The following is an 18,162-nucleotide window of genomic DNA, read 5'->3' as shown; positions in this document are numbered from 1 at the left end:
CCACATCTTTATCTTTTAATCATGTCTCTGCAGGTAATTTTAGGTGAATTTTATTTTATTATTTTTCCTTTTCCAATTTAATGATAAGCTGATATTACTTTTGTAACAGTAATGCTATTATAATAGTTTTAATACAATAGTGTTATTTTTTTAAATTTTATTAAGTAAAAAATCAATGGAAAGAGTCTACTGGTACCCTCCTTCTTAACAGGTTTCCTAGCTTGAGCAAGATGTTCCTCTTAAAAAATCTTCAGCTAAAGACGCCTTTCTCAGTGACCAGTAGTATTTTCCAGTATCCTCACACATCAGAATGCACAAATGACCTTTCTCTTCTCTCCCTTAAATTTCTAATATCTCTTTTCCTCGAAGTCAGATTCACTCTATCACTTTTCTTTATTCATCCTCCTCTAAGTTTCTTCAAATCTTTTCCAAATAGCACCCTTTACCTACAATGGCCTTCTTTTCGATGATCAAAATAATATTAATAGTTCAGGGGATGAATGCTAATCCTAGGAGTTAAGTGGGCACATAAAGAGGTACCTAGACCAGGGAAAGATTTTAGATGGGAAATAAACTAATCCTAAAACCAAGAATGATCCTAGAATGAGGTTGGACACCTCAGGAAGGGTGGTTGTAATAGTGTTAGTGGAGTAATATAAAGAAGACTATGTAATCAACACAAGTCACACTAAATTTCAAGACCAATAAACTAAAGAAGATGATTAGGAATCTTAAAATTCTCTACTGTTTACTGCCTCTAGTACATAATGTTGCCGCTTATTTCACAAAGAAAACAGAAGCCTTGAAATGAAACTCCCTCAACTTTCTGCTACCAAATCTATTAATCCTGGTCCACATTCATTCTCTCCTCTCTCCAGTTAAGTGAAGGCAATGTTCCTCCTTCTGTCCAAAGTTAACTCTTTCATGTGTGTTTTTATACTCATTAAACTGTTTTTATTTTGTATGTTCAATCTCTTTCTCTACTGGATCCTTCCTAATATTCAAGCATGCTCAATATTCTTTCTTGAATCCATGTCACCTTCCAGTCATAAATACTTCCTGTTTTCATGTTCTTATCCCTTGTTTACTTCCCATTCGATCCCAAACACTCTTCAGCTTTCATCAATCTAACATAACTGATATCACCCTATCAACAAACTCCTTATTGCTAGATTTAATAGACATTTTTTTTTGTGTGTGTGTGTGTGTTTTGGCCAGGGCTGGGTTTGAACCCGCCACCTCCGGCATATGGGACCGGCGCCCTACTCCTTGAGCCACAGGCGCCACACGATTTAATAGACATTTTTTACACTAATCTCAATTTCACACTCAGTAATATCTGTCACTCTGAATGAGCCCCTTCTTCCTCAAATCCTCTTAGTATCCAAGATAGCACTGTTACCACTTTGGCTGTTCCTTCTTAGTCTCATTTGTGAACTTTTCTTCTTTGCCTGACTTAAATCCTCATGTTCTTTGGGGTTTTGGTCCTCGGGCCCCTTTCTACCTTACTCTTATTAATTCTTAGTTATCTATCTTCACAGTTTATTGCTACCCATATACTAATGACTCTAGATCTATATGTCTATCTACCAGCCAAACATTTCTTCTGAGCTCTAAAACCTGTGTTTCCCAATAACTGTTTTATAACTCAAATTAGATTTTCTAAGAACATCTAAAGTTCATGTTCAAAACTAAGTTCATTAATATTGCCCCAAACCTGTTCTCCTTCATTATCTGTCTCAGCTAATGACCCCACTATCTACACAGTTACTCAAGTCATAACACTACATTTAATTTTGGCTTATCTTCTCTTTCACTTCACATACCAAGATTTGCTAATTATAATAGGGCCAGAACTAGCATGACCTAATGTGGTACTCACTGCGAGCACAAAATTTAAGAGAGTGCCAAAAATTCAGTAATCAAGATAAACATTTCTTGTTTCACTCCTAACACAACCCTTTCTCCACATTATTGAAAAATAAAAATCTAACAATCATGCCTCTATTCAAAACCTTTTTGGAGTCATCATTGAAAAATAAAAATCTAACAATCATGCCTCTATTCAAAACCTTTTTGAAGCCCCCCCCCATTGTCCCTCATAATAAAGTTCTAGTTAGTAGTTAAAATGTCCTTCATTATCTAGTTTTTGACTATTTTTTACCTTTTTCATTTACACTCTAGGTCAGTGATTTTCAACCAGTGTGCCATGAGAAGATCTTAGGTGTGCCATGAAAAAATTTTCAAGATCATTAGTTAAATTATTTTCAAAAGAAGTTCAAAGCTCAGTAATTATAGTATGTTCTTTTTTTACTCTTTTGTTTTTTGATCAACATAATTTAAGTGTGCAGTGGAAGTGTAATTATAGGTTCAAGTGTGCTGTAAGAAGAAAAGGTTGAAAAACACTGCTCTAGTAATATGAATTCCTTCAAGGCCTTTAAACGGGTCATGCTGTCTCTCACCTCCTTGTCTTACAGATATCATATTCTCTTTTTGCACAATGTACAATCTCTTCTTTGATTAACTGCTGTTCAGCCCTCAGGTCTCACCTTAGATGTTATATCTTTATGCAAACCTTTTACAGTGTTTAAAGTCTTAATCAGACATTCCTTCTGTGTTCCTAAAACTCTCATTTACCAGTTGTGATATTGATCATACATTCCTATATACTTGTCTGTCTTCCTGTCTCTACCAAACTCTGTAAGTTCCTTGACAGCATGAACTCTGTAGCTGTCTAATTCACCAATGTGACCACAATACCTAGCACAGAATCTGGCACACAATACAATCATTAAATAAAAGTTTGTTGAATAAATGAAAGAAATTAACTAATTAAATTATAGTGAAAGGTCAGAGAATTGAGTTATTCATTAGCACCCAGAAAACTGAAGCCACTAATAATGATAGCTAGCAGTTGTTCAATTTTTATAAAGTATAACACATTTCACTTATAACATCGTTTTTTAGTCTTCATAATTACTCTAATGTATAAATATTATTATCATACAATGATGAGAGGAGACAATACTAATCAGTGGAAAACAAGAAAAATATTTGGAAAAACACTTTTCTTTGAATGGAAAAGGAAGCAGGAAATATAATATCATAGCTTTCCTGGAATAAATTTCCTTGGCACTGGGAACTCTGAGTAGTACTGTCAGTGCCCCAGTAGAAAATAACCAGACTGAATACTGAGGCTCTGGGCTCTTTTCCTCTGGTGAGCTCTTTTTGTGTTTGGACTGGATGTCTTCCAGAGGGGTGTCACCCTGAGACTCAGAGTAAGAACAGGTTTCCAGGTCAGTGATTAGAAACAATCATGCCCAAGTTTCCCCTTAGGCTGCATTAACTACACATCCTTCTTCTCCAAGACTGGGTTTTCAGTGATAAAGAGAATGTTGCTTGATCTAAGTTGCATTGGTTTTCACCTACTTATCCAACTCCTTTTACTCTCTTTGCTCAAGGGCTAACTCTTTTGGAGCATTGCAGAGCAAGGCAGAAACAGCTTTACCTAGAAGCTGCTTTAAAAGGCCTAGGGAATTACAAATGTCTTCTAATAACCAGATAAATAAGTATCAGATGAAATAAACTACTTTGAGAGAGAGAATTAATTATCTTCCTTGCTTCATTTCACATGGTAGTGTAGAAACAGAGGATCACAACCTTGCATATACATTAGAATCACCTAAGATACTAAAATAAATTATGGACGGCTAGGCGCTAATTGGTCCTCTATGGGGCCAGAATTTGGTCTTTTTAAAGGTTCCTCAGGAGACATCTTTTTAGTAGTATAACTTTCAGTACTTTTCAAAAAAATTTCTGACTTCATTTAGAATGTATCTTCAAAGTCTGCTGGGTATGGGAGCTCATACATACCATCCCAGCACTTTGGGAGGCCAAGGAAAGAGGATTGCTTGAGGACAGGAGTTTGAGACCAACCTGAGCTATAACATAGTGAGATCCATCTCTACCAAAAACTAAAAACTAAAAACATCAGTTGGGCATGGTGGTACACACCATGTAGTTCTAACTGAGACTTAAGGAGGATTCTTAAGGAGGATCACTTAAGCCCAGGAGCTTGAGGCTGCAATGAGCTATGATCACTCCACTGCACTCCAGCCTGGTGACAAAGTGAGCCTCTGTCTCTTAAAATAAAGAAAAAACAGGATCTACCTCCAAAGTCAAGGGAAATCCCCCACAAATCCCCTAGAATAACACTTACCTAATAGGGCTAACATGAGTATTGAAAGAATTGGTTTGTGTAAAGTGCCTACCTTGTGCTTTACATGTAGCAGGCATCAATGATGATTAATTTCCTTCACTCCACTGCACTTACCAAGTGCTATCACCATGAGCAATCCGGGAACTCCAAAAGCCAGTGCATAGCAATCTTCTCCAAAACACTGCACATCTCCTAAAGAAAACGATAGGGAGGAGGGAAACCCTGAATCTTGAATCCTTGATACTTTATTTTTCAAGTTCAGGTTCTTGACATCATAGACATAGCTATCCTCCCATCACCTAATCCATAATCCTCTTTTGGGGCCAGACAAATCAAGACTAAAAGAAATTCTCACAGATTTTCAAGCTCTTGTGAAAAAAAAAAAAATGGACAGCAAGAAACCTTGAACACTTTTTGGATGGGCAGAGTAAAACCTTATACAGGGCCCCTCAGAAATGATCCTAACCTCTCAGCATAGGTGTGATAAATGTAGAAATCAAGCTCCCTGCATTGATGGAGAGGTAGAAGACTGAGAAGTATCTAGTCCGTTCCTCTGCCTGAAACAAACAGGATAAATCATCATTGTAATGTGCCTCCTAGCTCTATCCTCACCCATGTTTAAATTCAGAGCTGGAGTTACACACACGTACAAAGAAATAGATTCATATTTTGTCTCCATGGTAGCTGAACTTCTTGTTAAATATTTTAAAAACATGGCTGGAAGACCCCAAACATTTACTCGTCTTTCAAACTACATTACAAACAGTTTTAACATTCTTTTATCCCCTTTACCTGGGTAAAAATGATCATCCTGTCCTCAGTGCCACTAGTGTGTCCTATACATATCTACATTAATTCTACTACTAATGTCTTTGCATTAAATCAGTGTTTATTTCAATAGATTGCAAGTTACTTTAGGGTAGAAATTGTACATTCCTGTTATCCGCAGTACCTAGCACAACACCTAACCTAGATTAGGGAATCAATACATGTTTATTGACTGTATTAGTTAAGTGGACGACTGAGTTAGATAATAGATTTTGTGGTAGGAGTGTGTTGAAGAAATAGGACCAGAACATAGGACAGTGGAGTAAACCATTGATCAAGCAGAATAGTTCACCTAGAACTTAAGGGATATCTGCCAGAGAATATAAAAGGAAATCAGTAGGCTTAGAAGTGGCTGGTGGAAACTTGGAGGTGGGTTTGTCCTATTAATTGGAATATCTTTGTGGAGGAGTTACCAAATAAAACAACTTTTAAATAAATTTGCTGATGCTTCATTTATTGTGTATTGCCATGCTTCACTCTGACACCTCAGATCTTTTTCCAACATGTTAGAACAATCAGTACTTCCCCATTTTCTATTTACAGTGTATTTTGCTTCCTCTTCTGGTTTCCATTGAAACCTATTCCACTCATCTAATTAGCTCATTGTACATAGAATCCCACTTGTCAAAAGTTGGTTATTTCTTCAAAGCAATTATGATCTACGCACCTTTGGACAGATAAAGAGTATAAATAACCTGAATGATCTGAAAAGTAAGAGAAACACAGGAAGACAGGACAGGACAGAGAGAAAACAGAGGCAGAAAAAGATAGCAGGCAGATAGATATGTCAGAGAAGACGGGGGAGGTAAGTAGAGGGAAAGAGACAGAGAGACAGAGGGTAGAGAGGGGGAGAGACATAGGGAAGAAAGGAAAAGAGAGAGACAGACAGGGACTAGGAGAGACAGAAAAAACACAAAAAATGATAAATAGCTATAGGAAAGGGACTAGATACAGACAAAAAAAGAAAACTGAGAGCAAAACAGAGGAAGCCAGAAATGCTGACTGACCTAAGAATAGACTATTCCCTTGACTATCACTGTTTCCTCATTTCTTTCCACAGGCCCATTTTTACCTTATCCATATTGCTTTGTTTTGTCCCTATTGACAATGGAAAGTGTTTAGGAGATGATGGAATGATCAGCCAGGCAAGTTCATGCATCTATGGAAATGCATTCTGTTTCATTTCAATTGGTCATTTCCCCCTTTCTTAGAATCTCAAAACTAGAGATGCTAAAATCATCTCTACACTACCCATCACCTCCCATTCCAAAGTGCTTACCACATTTCTTCTTAAATACATTAAGTTAGAGTGAACTCACTACTTCTAACTCTGTTTATAGTTTTTCCTTTCATCAAGCAAACTGGTGACTTCCTGTAGCTTTCACTCATCAGTCTTAGGTTTAATCTCTGACATCCTTTCCCTATCTATAAGGAGCTATAATATTCTCCTTGATTCTTATCTAGGCTAAATAGCCCCCGTTTCTTTCAAAATTTCCTCATAAAACATCATTCAGTTCATCCACTTCCCCGTTGCTTTCTTTTGAACTTTTTTCAGTTTTTTTCTCTATTAATGACCAATATCCAGCCTTGAACACAACTTTTTCAGATAGCATCAGACCAGTGGATTACTTCAATCTTGCCAAATGAATACCTGCCAGGTACCCTGTTTAATGCTGGATTTATATTCTTAAAAATATAGAAATAACAAGATTCTTACATCTTTTTCTTCAAACTGGTCTCCACCAAAAGCTGCCACACAGGGTTTGATACCACCTGTCCCCAAAGCTATTAGAGTCAGGCCGACCAATGATAGGGCTCTGAAATGCAGAGGTGAGGCAGGTAACCATGCTGATACTAAATACAACTATATTTAGATGGGAAAAAATGTATATAAGGGCAACGATCCTCTACAGATGGGAAAAAAATGTATATAAGGGCAAAGATCCCCTTCACATTTCTACCTTCTGAGTACTTTCTATTTGCCTTCACTTCTAGGAGATATTTATGGGCACTTACCATATTTATGAAAGTATACATTGCATAGAAAGATTTCATTCCTGGTAGTTCCATTTATCCCTTGTGTGCAACAGATAGAAGCAGATACTGAAGAAACTTCAGAGCTAACACCCTAGTTCAAATTCATCATAATTAATAGAAGCAGATTTTTGATGGTACACTAATAAGAAGGTATCTAATATTTGTTAAATTTTCCTAACTCATAGGATAAACACAAGTATAGGCAAATTATAACATGAATATATATGACCTTCTTCCTAAACAATTCTAATCCTTTTTACCTATTGAATCAACAAACATCAAAATGTTTCAAATGCCTCTAGTACCATGAATTAATAGCAACCGGAGTACATGGAACTACATATACATGGAAATATTCCAAGTTTTGAATTTGACCTCTACAATGTATTATAAAGGAATATTACAGATTTTTAAAAACTCTGGTGAAGTATTCATACATAGATGAATGAATAGGTAAGGGAATATGGAGACCATGAGGATTTTAATTGTTTTCAAACATATGAAGTGAATACTAACTAGGTAGCCTCAAAAAAGTCCCCAAAACAAATGAGCTCAGATAAAGCAGGAAAGCGTACAATTGTTCATAAAACTTTTTTCTGAACTAATTTGTAATAAAATTGTACATTAGAAAATAAAAGAGCATCTTTGGTTATAAAATAGAAAATCATTTGTAATGAATACCTGAAACATATACCTGTCTAATGGAAAAAGTAGTTTAATTGATTCCATGATTTTACTCACGTATGTACCATTGGTCCCCCTAGTATTGGTAAGGCACCCAAGGACTTGACCACATGGCCAAGCACATACACCAGAGAGAGATAGATGATTGTCCTGTTGAGAGAGTTAAATCAGTCAGTATAAAAACAGAATTCAGAGGCTTGAGTAATAAAGACTCAGTGTTCATACTGTTCTCAGTGTGGGGATAAATGGAGGAGAAGGAAGACGGGGTGGAGGAGGAAAGAATTATCTGAGAAATGCAAATAGAAACAATAATTGCAAATGAAGTAAACAGGCTAGGAAAAGGGAGTATAATTCTTCACCCTGAGTATTAGAGGTAATAGACATTTCCTTTAAGTTCCCTTTTTATACCTATCATCTCCTTTTCTCTATTCCTTCACTCCATACATATACAGAATAACCCTATTTTTACACAGATATGATAGGAACAGGGTGGATTTATAGCAAAAGTGACAGTGTTTTATATTAGAAGAACCAGTAGAACAGGATATTTTGACCTGAGGTGCTTTTTCAAGGAATGTCTTTTGCTGTAGAAAAGCAAGAGAGGTCAAGGACAAACTCTAAGTAAACAGGAATGGCTAACACAAAGGACTTTCTCTAAACCTAAGAATCACTGTTTAGTTGCCTAAATAGAAAAAGGAAGGAAGGAAGGAAGGAAGAAGGAAGGAAGGAAGGAAGGAAGGAAGGAAGGAAGGAAGGAAGGAAGGAAGGAAGGAAGGAAGGAAGGAAGGAAGGAAGGAAGGAAGGAAGGAAAGGGCCACGCTAGGATATATAGAGAGATAAAAAGTGCTAAGCCTGGGTAACGTGGACCCTGGGTTATTTGTAATCCACAAATACATGAGTTTCCTCATGAACAAGTTACCAAGCATAAGAAAAAGTCAAGGACTTAGAACAGACTATCTAGTGATAAAAATCAGGCAGTTATAGACTGCCCAGTGATAAAAATCATGCAATTGGCGGGAAGTTCCTGTTGTGTTTTTTCCCCAAGGAACTTGAAGAGCAAATAGAAAGTAGAAGAGTAAGGAATTCCAATAACTACATATAGAGAGATACACACATTGAAATATGGCAAATTATGACATATACCTCCTATGTATATTTTCACACCAGCATTCTCTTGATTTGTAAGTAGAATGTTAGCACTATAATGAACCTTGGAAATAATGAGGTTTACACCTACAGTTTTAAAGTGTTAAATGCTAAAGAATATGAAGAATAGAATGTAATAGGGCAGTGTCTGTGGTTCAAAGGAGTAAGGTGCCAGCCCCTTATGCCGGAGGTGGCGGGTTCAAACCTAGCCCCAGCCAAAAACTGCAAAAAAAAAAAAAAAGAGAGAGAGAGAGAGAGAAAGAGAAAGAGAATGTCATAAAAAGTAAGCAGATGCCAGAAATCTCAGGATGTGGATTTCTCAAAATTCTAAATGACTAATTTTCCTAGGTTGGCTTCCTAGGGAAAAGAAGGTCATCTCTTATCAGACAAAAAAGAGAGGGAAAGGACATACTTACTCAGAGAAAGAGAAAGGTTATGTGACATGTAGAGGACACCCAAAGGTGTAATAAACACATTTAAGAAAATGGTTCTAAGTGATTGCCAAGGTCAAAAGCCCAAACTAATGGGTCATAGGTATACAAACTTTCTCTGTTAAACTTGACACTATAACTAGCACACTAGCATGTAGTCAACACTGTCGGTAAATGTTTATACAAAGCATGAGAAACCAATATGTATGTTAAATATTAATAAATTTTGTTTTCTACTGTTTTTCTATTGGTTAGTCTTTCCTGTGGGTGGCCCTCACTTCTCTCCTGGCATAGAAAGTTCCTCATACAAGAGTCAGGGAACTTGAGTGCTCATTTCCTCTTAATAAAGCTATAATTCTGGCAAAGATTTTTAATAGGAGCTGTTTACTAAATTAGAAAATTTATTCAAATCTCTTTAAGGTTTGAATAATCTTTCTAATGCTATAAAAGGTTTTTCACTCCCATAATAACACCTGAAGAAAAAGACACCCCCCTCCCACACACACACAGACTGATTCAGGAAGAGGACACATGAAAGGTGGGGAAGAGCTTAGAGTTGGAAACATAAATTTATCTTATTTTCCTCTAGCTTATGAATAAAAAAAGGCTGTAGAGTCAAATTAGAGAAGATAGTGAAGGAGGAGCCTGCTCATTTTCTAATTTTCCAACTTAAGGAAATCAGGAGCAAAGTATAGTAGGAGAGTAGTTTTAAGTACTTTCTTTTGATTGCTGTTATCATTCTATTTGTACGTGTGAACACACACACATGTGTCTATGGGAGACCAAGTTATTCATCTTTGTTCTAACTCATTTCCTTTCTGAAAGACATATCTCAATGTACTCAGTACTACTATAAAACCAATTTATAATCACTCACACTTTCATATGAGAGATGAATCACAACTATAGCCCAGGATGAAGGGGGAAGGAGAGTGGCATGGGAAGGGAGGGGGGGTGTTTCGCTAGAGGGAGGGTTAGTAGTGGGACCTCACCTATGAAGCATATTGCAAAGGGTACAAGTCAAATCTATCAAGTATTGCACAAATGTCTTAACACTGTGATTAAGTAAATGAGGTGAAAGCTATGTTAATTAGTAGGATGTAAGCACTCCCAATTTGTACAAATAATCAACACAATGAATCCCACAAAGTCATAAATGTATTCATGATCTATGTATATATGACTTAATAAAAAAAAAAAAGATCTCCCTTAAGACTTTTATTATTTAAAAAGCAACCAAAATACCAACAGAAAAGTAAGTCATCCTTGAGCCTGTCTTTACCAACCTTTAGTCTTGTGCCTATATTTGTCTGAGGGTGAATAAATGTATTAATTCAGACATTTATTGTGGGCCTGCTAGGTTTACCAGACACTGTTTTAGATACTATGGAAAAATACAAAAGACTTTGTCCTCTAGATGTCAGATTCATATGTGAATAATTACAATAAGATAGAATTTGACAAATATCATAGAAGGCGGAATAAAAAGACTGCAGAGAACCCTGGATTACTCCAAGCTAGTAATAAAAGTCAAGGATGCAGAGAATATTCCATAGCATAAGTGGTTCTTGAGCTGAGCCTTTAAGAGTTTGAACAAGGGATCAGGAGGAAGAGGATTCCATGAAATAGCAACAGAGCAAACAGACATGGAAAAGAGATGTCCTGGATAGTGTTAGGGAGATAGTAATATAATATTCAATTTTTCTCTAGTAGCTATTCTTAAAAGAGAATAAGTTTGACAATAGCAAGAAAGAAAAGTTGAAGTAAGACTAGTAGACAGTGATTTAGTCACCAGAAATTTTTGAGCTGAGTAGTAGTGTGATCAGATTTCTGTTAGAAAGATTAATCTGGTGGTAATATATATGCTCATTTTTAGGAAAAAGATATAGGAAGCAGTGAAAAAACATTTTAGGTGTCCATTTTAATATCTCAATTTAGAGACAATGCAAACTAAAATTAGGGTGATGGCAACTAATGGCAGTGGATTTAGTGTTAAAATGTAAGAGATATTAGAATTTGATATTGATTGAATATGGGAATATAGAAAAGCTAGGAAAAAAGAACAGATTTATGGAGTAGGACAAAGTGGAACATCTAGAAGGTGAATGCACCTTGCACATATGCAGTTATGCTGGTGTTTGAATGAGGTTATAACAGAGTTTTAGGAGCTATCTGCATGTAGCTAATATCAACACCACAGAACTTGATAAGGAGACTATGGAGAAAGAGATGAGAGAGAAAGTTATAACCTGGGGGAGGGGGGATGTTTATACTCAAGAAAGAGTGAAGTAAACAAGAGACAAAAGAGGAGCCAAATAAAAAAAAAATACAAAAATGTAAGAGGAAGAGAGTAAGAAAATACAGTGTTAGAGAAGGCCAGGAAGTTTCAAGAACACAGGAGTAATAAACAGACTAAAATGTTAAAACAAGTTCAAAAGGAATAAGAATTTACAAAAGACTCCTAGAATTTGTTAACAAAAGAAATTATTGTCATGGGAAGATATTTGCATATTACAAATCAAACAAAGGCTTGATAACTAGGATCTACAGAGAACTCAAATTAATCAACAACAAAAAAAAGAGCCAACAATCCCATCTATCACTGGGCAAGAGGTACAAATAGAACTTTTTCTAAGGAAGACAGATGAATGGCTAACAAACATATGAAAAAATGCTCATCGTCTCTAATCATCAGAGAAATGTAAATCAAAACTACCCTGAGATATCACCTAACCCCAGTGAGAACAGCCCATAGTACAAAGTCCCAAATCTACAGATACTGTCATAGATGTGGAGAGAGGGTAACACTTTTAGACTGCTGGTAGGACTGCAAATGAATACCACCTCTTTGGAAAGAAGTATGGAGAATCCTCAAAGAACTCAAATTACATCTCCCATTTGACTCTGCAATCATACTACTAGACATCTATCCAGAAGAAAAAAAATAATTTTATCATAAGGACATTTGCACTACATTGTTTATCACAGCTCAATTTACAATTGCCAAGACATGGAAACAACCTAAATGCCCATCAACTCAGGAATGGATTAACAAATTGTGGTATATGCACACCGTGGAATACTATTTGGTCATAGAGAAGATGGTGACTTCACATCTTTTGTAATATACTGAGAGGAGTTGAAACACATTTTTCTTAGTAAAGCATCACAAGAATGGAAAAGTAATTATTCAATGTACTCAATTCTAATATGAATCCATATTGGTGGGAGGGGTACTGAGGAAGGGAAGGGTGTTAGAGTGCTCTCACTGAATGGGTATGAGGTAGGAGTGTCCAGTACACCTTTTGTGGGGCGGATACAACCACAAGAGGGACTCTTCCTAGCAAAATCAAATATTTTGACCTGTTGTTTGTACTCTCACATTAACCTGAAATAAATTTACTTTTCAAACAAACAAATAAACAAATTATTATTGGTGGTCTTTAAGGAGTAATTTAAGGAAAAAAGGATGATTTATACTATATCTTATTGTATTCACTACAGTCTACTCTATTTTAAAGTTATTTGATGTAAACAATGCAAAACAGGCATTTTGTATAATTCATCTCCTTATCCCACATGGTTCTTTAGACAAATAGAAAGTGTAAATATATATTTACTGAATTAAATTAGATAAAATTAAATTGAATTTACTTGGATTCTATTGCATTGCATTATATTACTCCACCATAAGAAGTGACAATGAAGAGTGAGAAAGTAAGGTAATTCACACAGATGATTCTTTTTAAATTTGGGGAGTAATGGAGATAGAGAAGCAAGATAGGAAAAAAGGGGTCAAGAATAGTTTTGTTTGTTTGTTGAAGCTGTTCGAAATTTGCATCTGGGCTCGGTTCCTGTAGCACAGTGGTTATGGGGCCAGCCACATACACCAAGGGTAGCCAGCCCAGGCCAGCTAAACAATGACAACTGCACAAAAAATAGCCGGGCGTTGTGGCGAATGCCTGTAGCCCCAAGCTACTTGGGAGGCTGAGGCAAGAGAATCACTTAAGTCCAAGAGTTTGAGGTTGCTGTGAGCTGTGACACTTCGGCACTCTACCGAGGGCGACATAGTGAAACTCTGTCTCAAAAAAAAGAAAAGAAATTTGCATCTCCTTCTAGGCAGGAAAAGAAAGACTGGCTCTGAGGGAGAATTTGAAGGCAAAAAGGGGAATTTTGAAGGAATAAAGGTCTTATATATTAGATACCCATTAAACACTTTTCTAGAACAACAAATACATATAGACCAAAGTAAGATATAAACCACTGTTTACTAAAGAAGACTCCTTGAAACATTGGGTCCATAAAATGCCCTGAAAAAAAAAAATATCATGGACAGACTAGTTTGGAAAACACCATATACTAGGACCTTCTTGTGGTGGTTTCACAGTGCATATTGGTGGGTTAAATGCTATAAGAAGTTATGCAGTAAGGAAACATTAAGGAAATGATAATTTAGACAAATCAATAGAAAATAACTGGGCAATGGGTATCCAAGATCCATCTCTAGCCTATGAAGATAATGTTATAGGGGACAACTATAACATGATACTGCAACATGTCTCTTAGTGCTGCTTTCAGGGACTTAAAAGATAATGAACTGAATGAACCATTAGTCTAACCCATGATGATACATATTATATTCTTGGGAAGGAAAAAGAGGAATTTATGAGAAGATACTGAAGGAATTGGGATGACTCAATCTGGAGAAGAGAAGGAGAAAATGTCAAAAGCTACATAAAGGTCTCTCTATCTCCATTGATATCAGAACAAGATTTGATCTTAAATTATACGATGGAAGATTAAAATTAGATTTAAGGGGAAAAATACCTTTTGACAGAAAAAGATGTTAAAAAAATGGAAAAACTAACAATGAAAAGAAGTAGACTTTCTTATTTGTCATGGATGACATAAGAATGTTCTTACTTTGGGGCAAGAAGGCAGAAGTGATAACCTTTTGCCCAATTAATCTGTGAAATTTATGGGGATGTGACCTCCCATCTTCCTTACTTGAATTTTCCCAGCCATGAGTCAGCAATGGCTGCTCCCAGAATGGGAGTGAAATAACAGAGACTGCTGAAGGCATGATATATAGATGTGGATGTATCTTCACTCCAATGCAGGAAATACAGGAAATACAGGGTCAGCACCGCTAAAGTTGGAAAATAAAAAGATAGACATATTAAAGTGACTTATAGAAAAGTATATTTAATCTCTGATATTTGAAGGTGATCTGGCCTTCAGCAATATCATAAGTAAAATGACTAAGAGGTGATTGCCATGCAGTAGAAGCAGGGCCCATGGGAGTTGTGGTAGTGAATGAGGATATATTGAATGTACAGTCCAACAGGGTATAATACTCTTCACTTCAGTCTATGGCAACCCATAGCATCACTTAGGCCAATGATGAAGATAACATGGTGCTTCTAAATATTCTTTCCTTCTCCTCTCCTTCCCAGTAACAATATAGTTCACAGATCTAAGGATCTAAGGATCCTATGAAGAATAGGACTCAGATGACGAGAGCTTTCCCACTTATTTTCTTTTTTTTTCTTAGAAATAGGGTCTCACCATGTTGCCCAGGCTGGTGTGCAATGGTGGGATCATAAGCACATTACAGCTATAAACTCCTGGCACAAGCAATCCTCCTACCTTAACCCCCCAAGTTGGTTGAGCTATAGGTGTGCACCACTATCCTGGCTATTATATTCTCACAGGCTATGTTCTGGTTTTTGTCAGGCCTTTCTGATTTTGGCCTATATGGGTTATTAGGTAAAATTCTATGAGACATTTATTTGAAGTCTTGGCCAAAGAAAAGGACCAATTTGCACCAAGGAAGAAAGAATGGATAAGGGAAAACAGTGCATATCAAGAGATCAGGTTGTTACAAATATGGGGTGAGAATGAGTAGAGAAGAATAGGACTCTGGAACACAAAATTACCTTTCATGCCATAATAGGAAAAGCGCTCACAGAATTCATTCACCACAATGAAGGCAATGCTCAGTGGGTAGTTGGAGCCACAGATTTTCTATGCAAGAAAAAGCAATAGTTCAAGCATGAGTTGTTTTTCCTATGTCACCACTAGATTACTCAATTGAAAAATTCATTTTTCACAGTAGTTGGGTACTTGGAGCCACAGATTTCTATGGAAAAAAGGCAATAGTTTAAGCATGAGCTGTCCTATTTCACCACTAGATTGCTCCACAACTGAAAAATTCATTTTTCACAGTAGTCAGGTAGTTAGAGACACAGATTTTCTACTCAAGAAAAAGACAATAGTTTAAGCATGAACTGTTTTCCCCTATTTCACCACTAGATTGCTCCACAACTGAAAAATTCACTTCTTTTAAAATGCCATGGTAGGTAATATGGGGCAATGGTCTTCCACATTACCAAGAATGGTCTTTCATGAAGGGTCTACACTTCATGAAACAGCTATATTATCACACTAAAAGTGCTTACATTGTTCATTTAGGAGTAACAGAAGTTAATCTTAAGATTACTTTGTTCCTTATTTATCTTTTATGATAACTGCTCAGACATTCCTTTTTTTTATTTTATTTATGACTCTTTTTTTTTATTAACTTATAGCTGTGTACATTGATATGATCATGGGGCATCATACACTAGCTTCATAGACCATTTGACACATTTTCATCACAATGGTGAACATAGCCTTCCTGGCATTATCTCCGTCACTGTGCCAAGACATTCCTTGATTCTAGATACCAGGACTTGCTCATCTTCCCACAACTACTAAATAAGTGGTTCTCAACCTGTGGGTCGTGACCCACAAGAACTATATTAAAGAGTTGCAGCATTAGGAAGGTTGAGAACCGCTGTACTAAATGAAAAGCCTAGGGATATGGATGAAAGAATAATCATACTTACTTTCTGGAATAGAATAAAGAATCATCCTATGGAGTACCTGATATCTAAGCAGTTAGATGCAAATGTCAATGTCTGCTTAGCTCCATCATAAGGACTGGCCTTTTTGTCTCCTCCTGCTCCTGTTTGCCATGTTAGCAGGGATCCTGGCAATATGATGGCTTTTGCTTCAGAGGCTACTAGAGCCAGTCACAGAGCCCAACATGTGTAGAGACTCCTAAAGGCAAACTGATTGATCACCTTGACTCTGGGCAGAGAGTTCTTAAATCCTGTATAATTAAATGTCTGCTCTTCCTACTAACAAGATCCTATAATATTTTCATGATAATCCTACTGAACATTAAAAGGACTATGCTTTGATGCACCGTGTCAGTCAGAATATAGGGAATGTTATCTTTTATTTCAAATTCCTACACATTGCAATAGCTCAGCTAACAAGAGAGGGGGATGGAGATATCTGTCCTTGGCACAGTGAAATCTTATCATGAGATTTATATTGCCGCTTATTTCATAAGTAAACAGCCTTAAATTCTTTTGGACCAGAAGATATATAATAAACTAAATAAATAGATATAATAATAAACTTACATATCATTCTTTTATCCATATGGATGTATATAAACAACCCTCCTAAATATTAATATATGCTAATATGTGACAATAACTTGTTTGAAGACAATAAACTGGGCTTTTTACTTTCCCAGCTCATAGCTTGAGAGTTATGCAACCTAGAGTTTGGTTAACGTACTGCCACTATCTATACAACACTGTCATTGGTTGTGTTAACACAGACACTGGCTATGTCGCTATACTTGTCTCTATGCCTCAGGCTAATGCCACCTTTTGTTCCATAGTCAGAATTCAGTAAATATTGGCTATTATCACTATGTCCTCTCCATTTACAGGATTTCATTGCAAGGATTGAATGAGATAATGGATATAGAAGTGCTTTAACAAGTATGTAATGCAAACCATTATTATTATTTCTTGTTTCTTTGTTATGTCTCCCACTGTAAACTGGGAACACATAGTAACAGAGATTGGATCTATTCTGAAATAGTCCTTGGTGTCCAGCAGAAGGCTCTACACACAGGGGAATCTAAGGGTTGAGTTTTTATATTGGTAAAGAAAGAACAATCACACACAGTTCTCCAGACAGGAATGCTTGCCAAGTTTCCCTGGACATTCAGATTGCTTCCTCCCCACCTTAGGGAAATTCAGAATATGTAATGAAATACAGCAAAGCCCTAGATCCCAAATGAAGAACTTTGACTACCTCTTCCTGTTGCTTTTTCTCTTAAGTAAAAGAAGTCATTGTTCAGATTTGGTTTCAGGTAAATTTTAACACCAAGAGAGAATAGTTTTTATATCCTAATACAGCTCAGCCTGAAGCTCCAGAGGCTAAGGAATAGAGCCAAATAAGCAAGCTGTTCCTGTTAGAAGCAGAACTGTGCCTGAGAACTCACCGGAGGTGGCTTCTTTGGAGCGCTGGGAGGTCGATGTGGTACCTCTTCAGTGGAGACAGGTGAAAAAAAAGTTTCCTTGGACTCATTTTTCTGGAAGGGATTCATGGCTGGCTCCTTACTCTCTCTCTCCTCAAGCATTTGGCTTCAGTAGGCAGTTAGGACAGCTGCCAGAATACTGTGAAAAGGGGGACTGGGAGGGGGAAGGAGGTGGTTTCAGCAACTGGGTTTAACCCTGTGGGTGTCAGCTTCAGTAGCTGCCTGATCCACAGCAAAGCAGGAAGCTATGGTTCAAAAGAATGATTGTGTAAAAGGTAGAGCACAGGGAAGTGAGAACATGTCAAAGATAGAATGAGACAATGCTAGAGAATTGTTAAGAAAATATGTCTAAGAAAGATTATCTTTGCAAATAACAAGTAAAAGATAGTTAAGAATATGATGCCTTGAGCATAGATTAAAAGACTGAT

General features: G+C 36.6%; 1 protein-coding gene across 1 annotated transcript in view; it reads right to left on the bottom strand.

The window, feature by feature from the left end:
• Nucleotides 1–17,954, bottom strand: part of SLC15A2 (solute carrier family 15 member 2) — a 38,981-nt gene extending 21,027 nt beyond the window's left edge. The window contains exons 1-7 of the mRNA XM_053564904.1: nt 17,699–17,954; nt 15,285–15,372; nt 14,353–14,494; nt 7,826–7,918; nt 6,765–6,864; nt 4,686–4,776; nt 4,334–4,411 (exon numbers count right to left, since the gene is read on the bottom strand). Coding sequence (XP_053420879.1) covers nt 4,334–4,411; nt 4,686–4,776; nt 6,765–6,864; nt 7,826–7,918; nt 14,353–14,494; nt 15,285–15,372; nt 17,699–17,836 — 730 coding nt within the window. The 5' untranslated portion in view covers nt 17,837–17,954. The remainder of the gene's footprint in view (nt 1–4,333; nt 4,412–4,685; nt 4,777–6,764; nt 6,865–7,825; nt 7,919–14,352; nt 14,495–15,284; nt 15,373–17,698) is intronic.
• Between the last annotated feature and the right edge of the window lie 208 nt (nt 17,955–18,162).

Source organism: Nycticebus coucang, chromosome 16, assembly GCF_027406575.1.
Source record: "Nycticebus coucang isolate mNycCou1 chromosome 16, mNycCou1.pri, whole genome shotgun sequence".
Lineage (NCBI taxonomy): Eukaryota > Metazoa > Chordata > Mammalia > Primates > Lorisidae > Nycticebus > Nycticebus coucang.
This window is presented reverse-complemented; position numbering and strand designations above follow the sequence as displayed.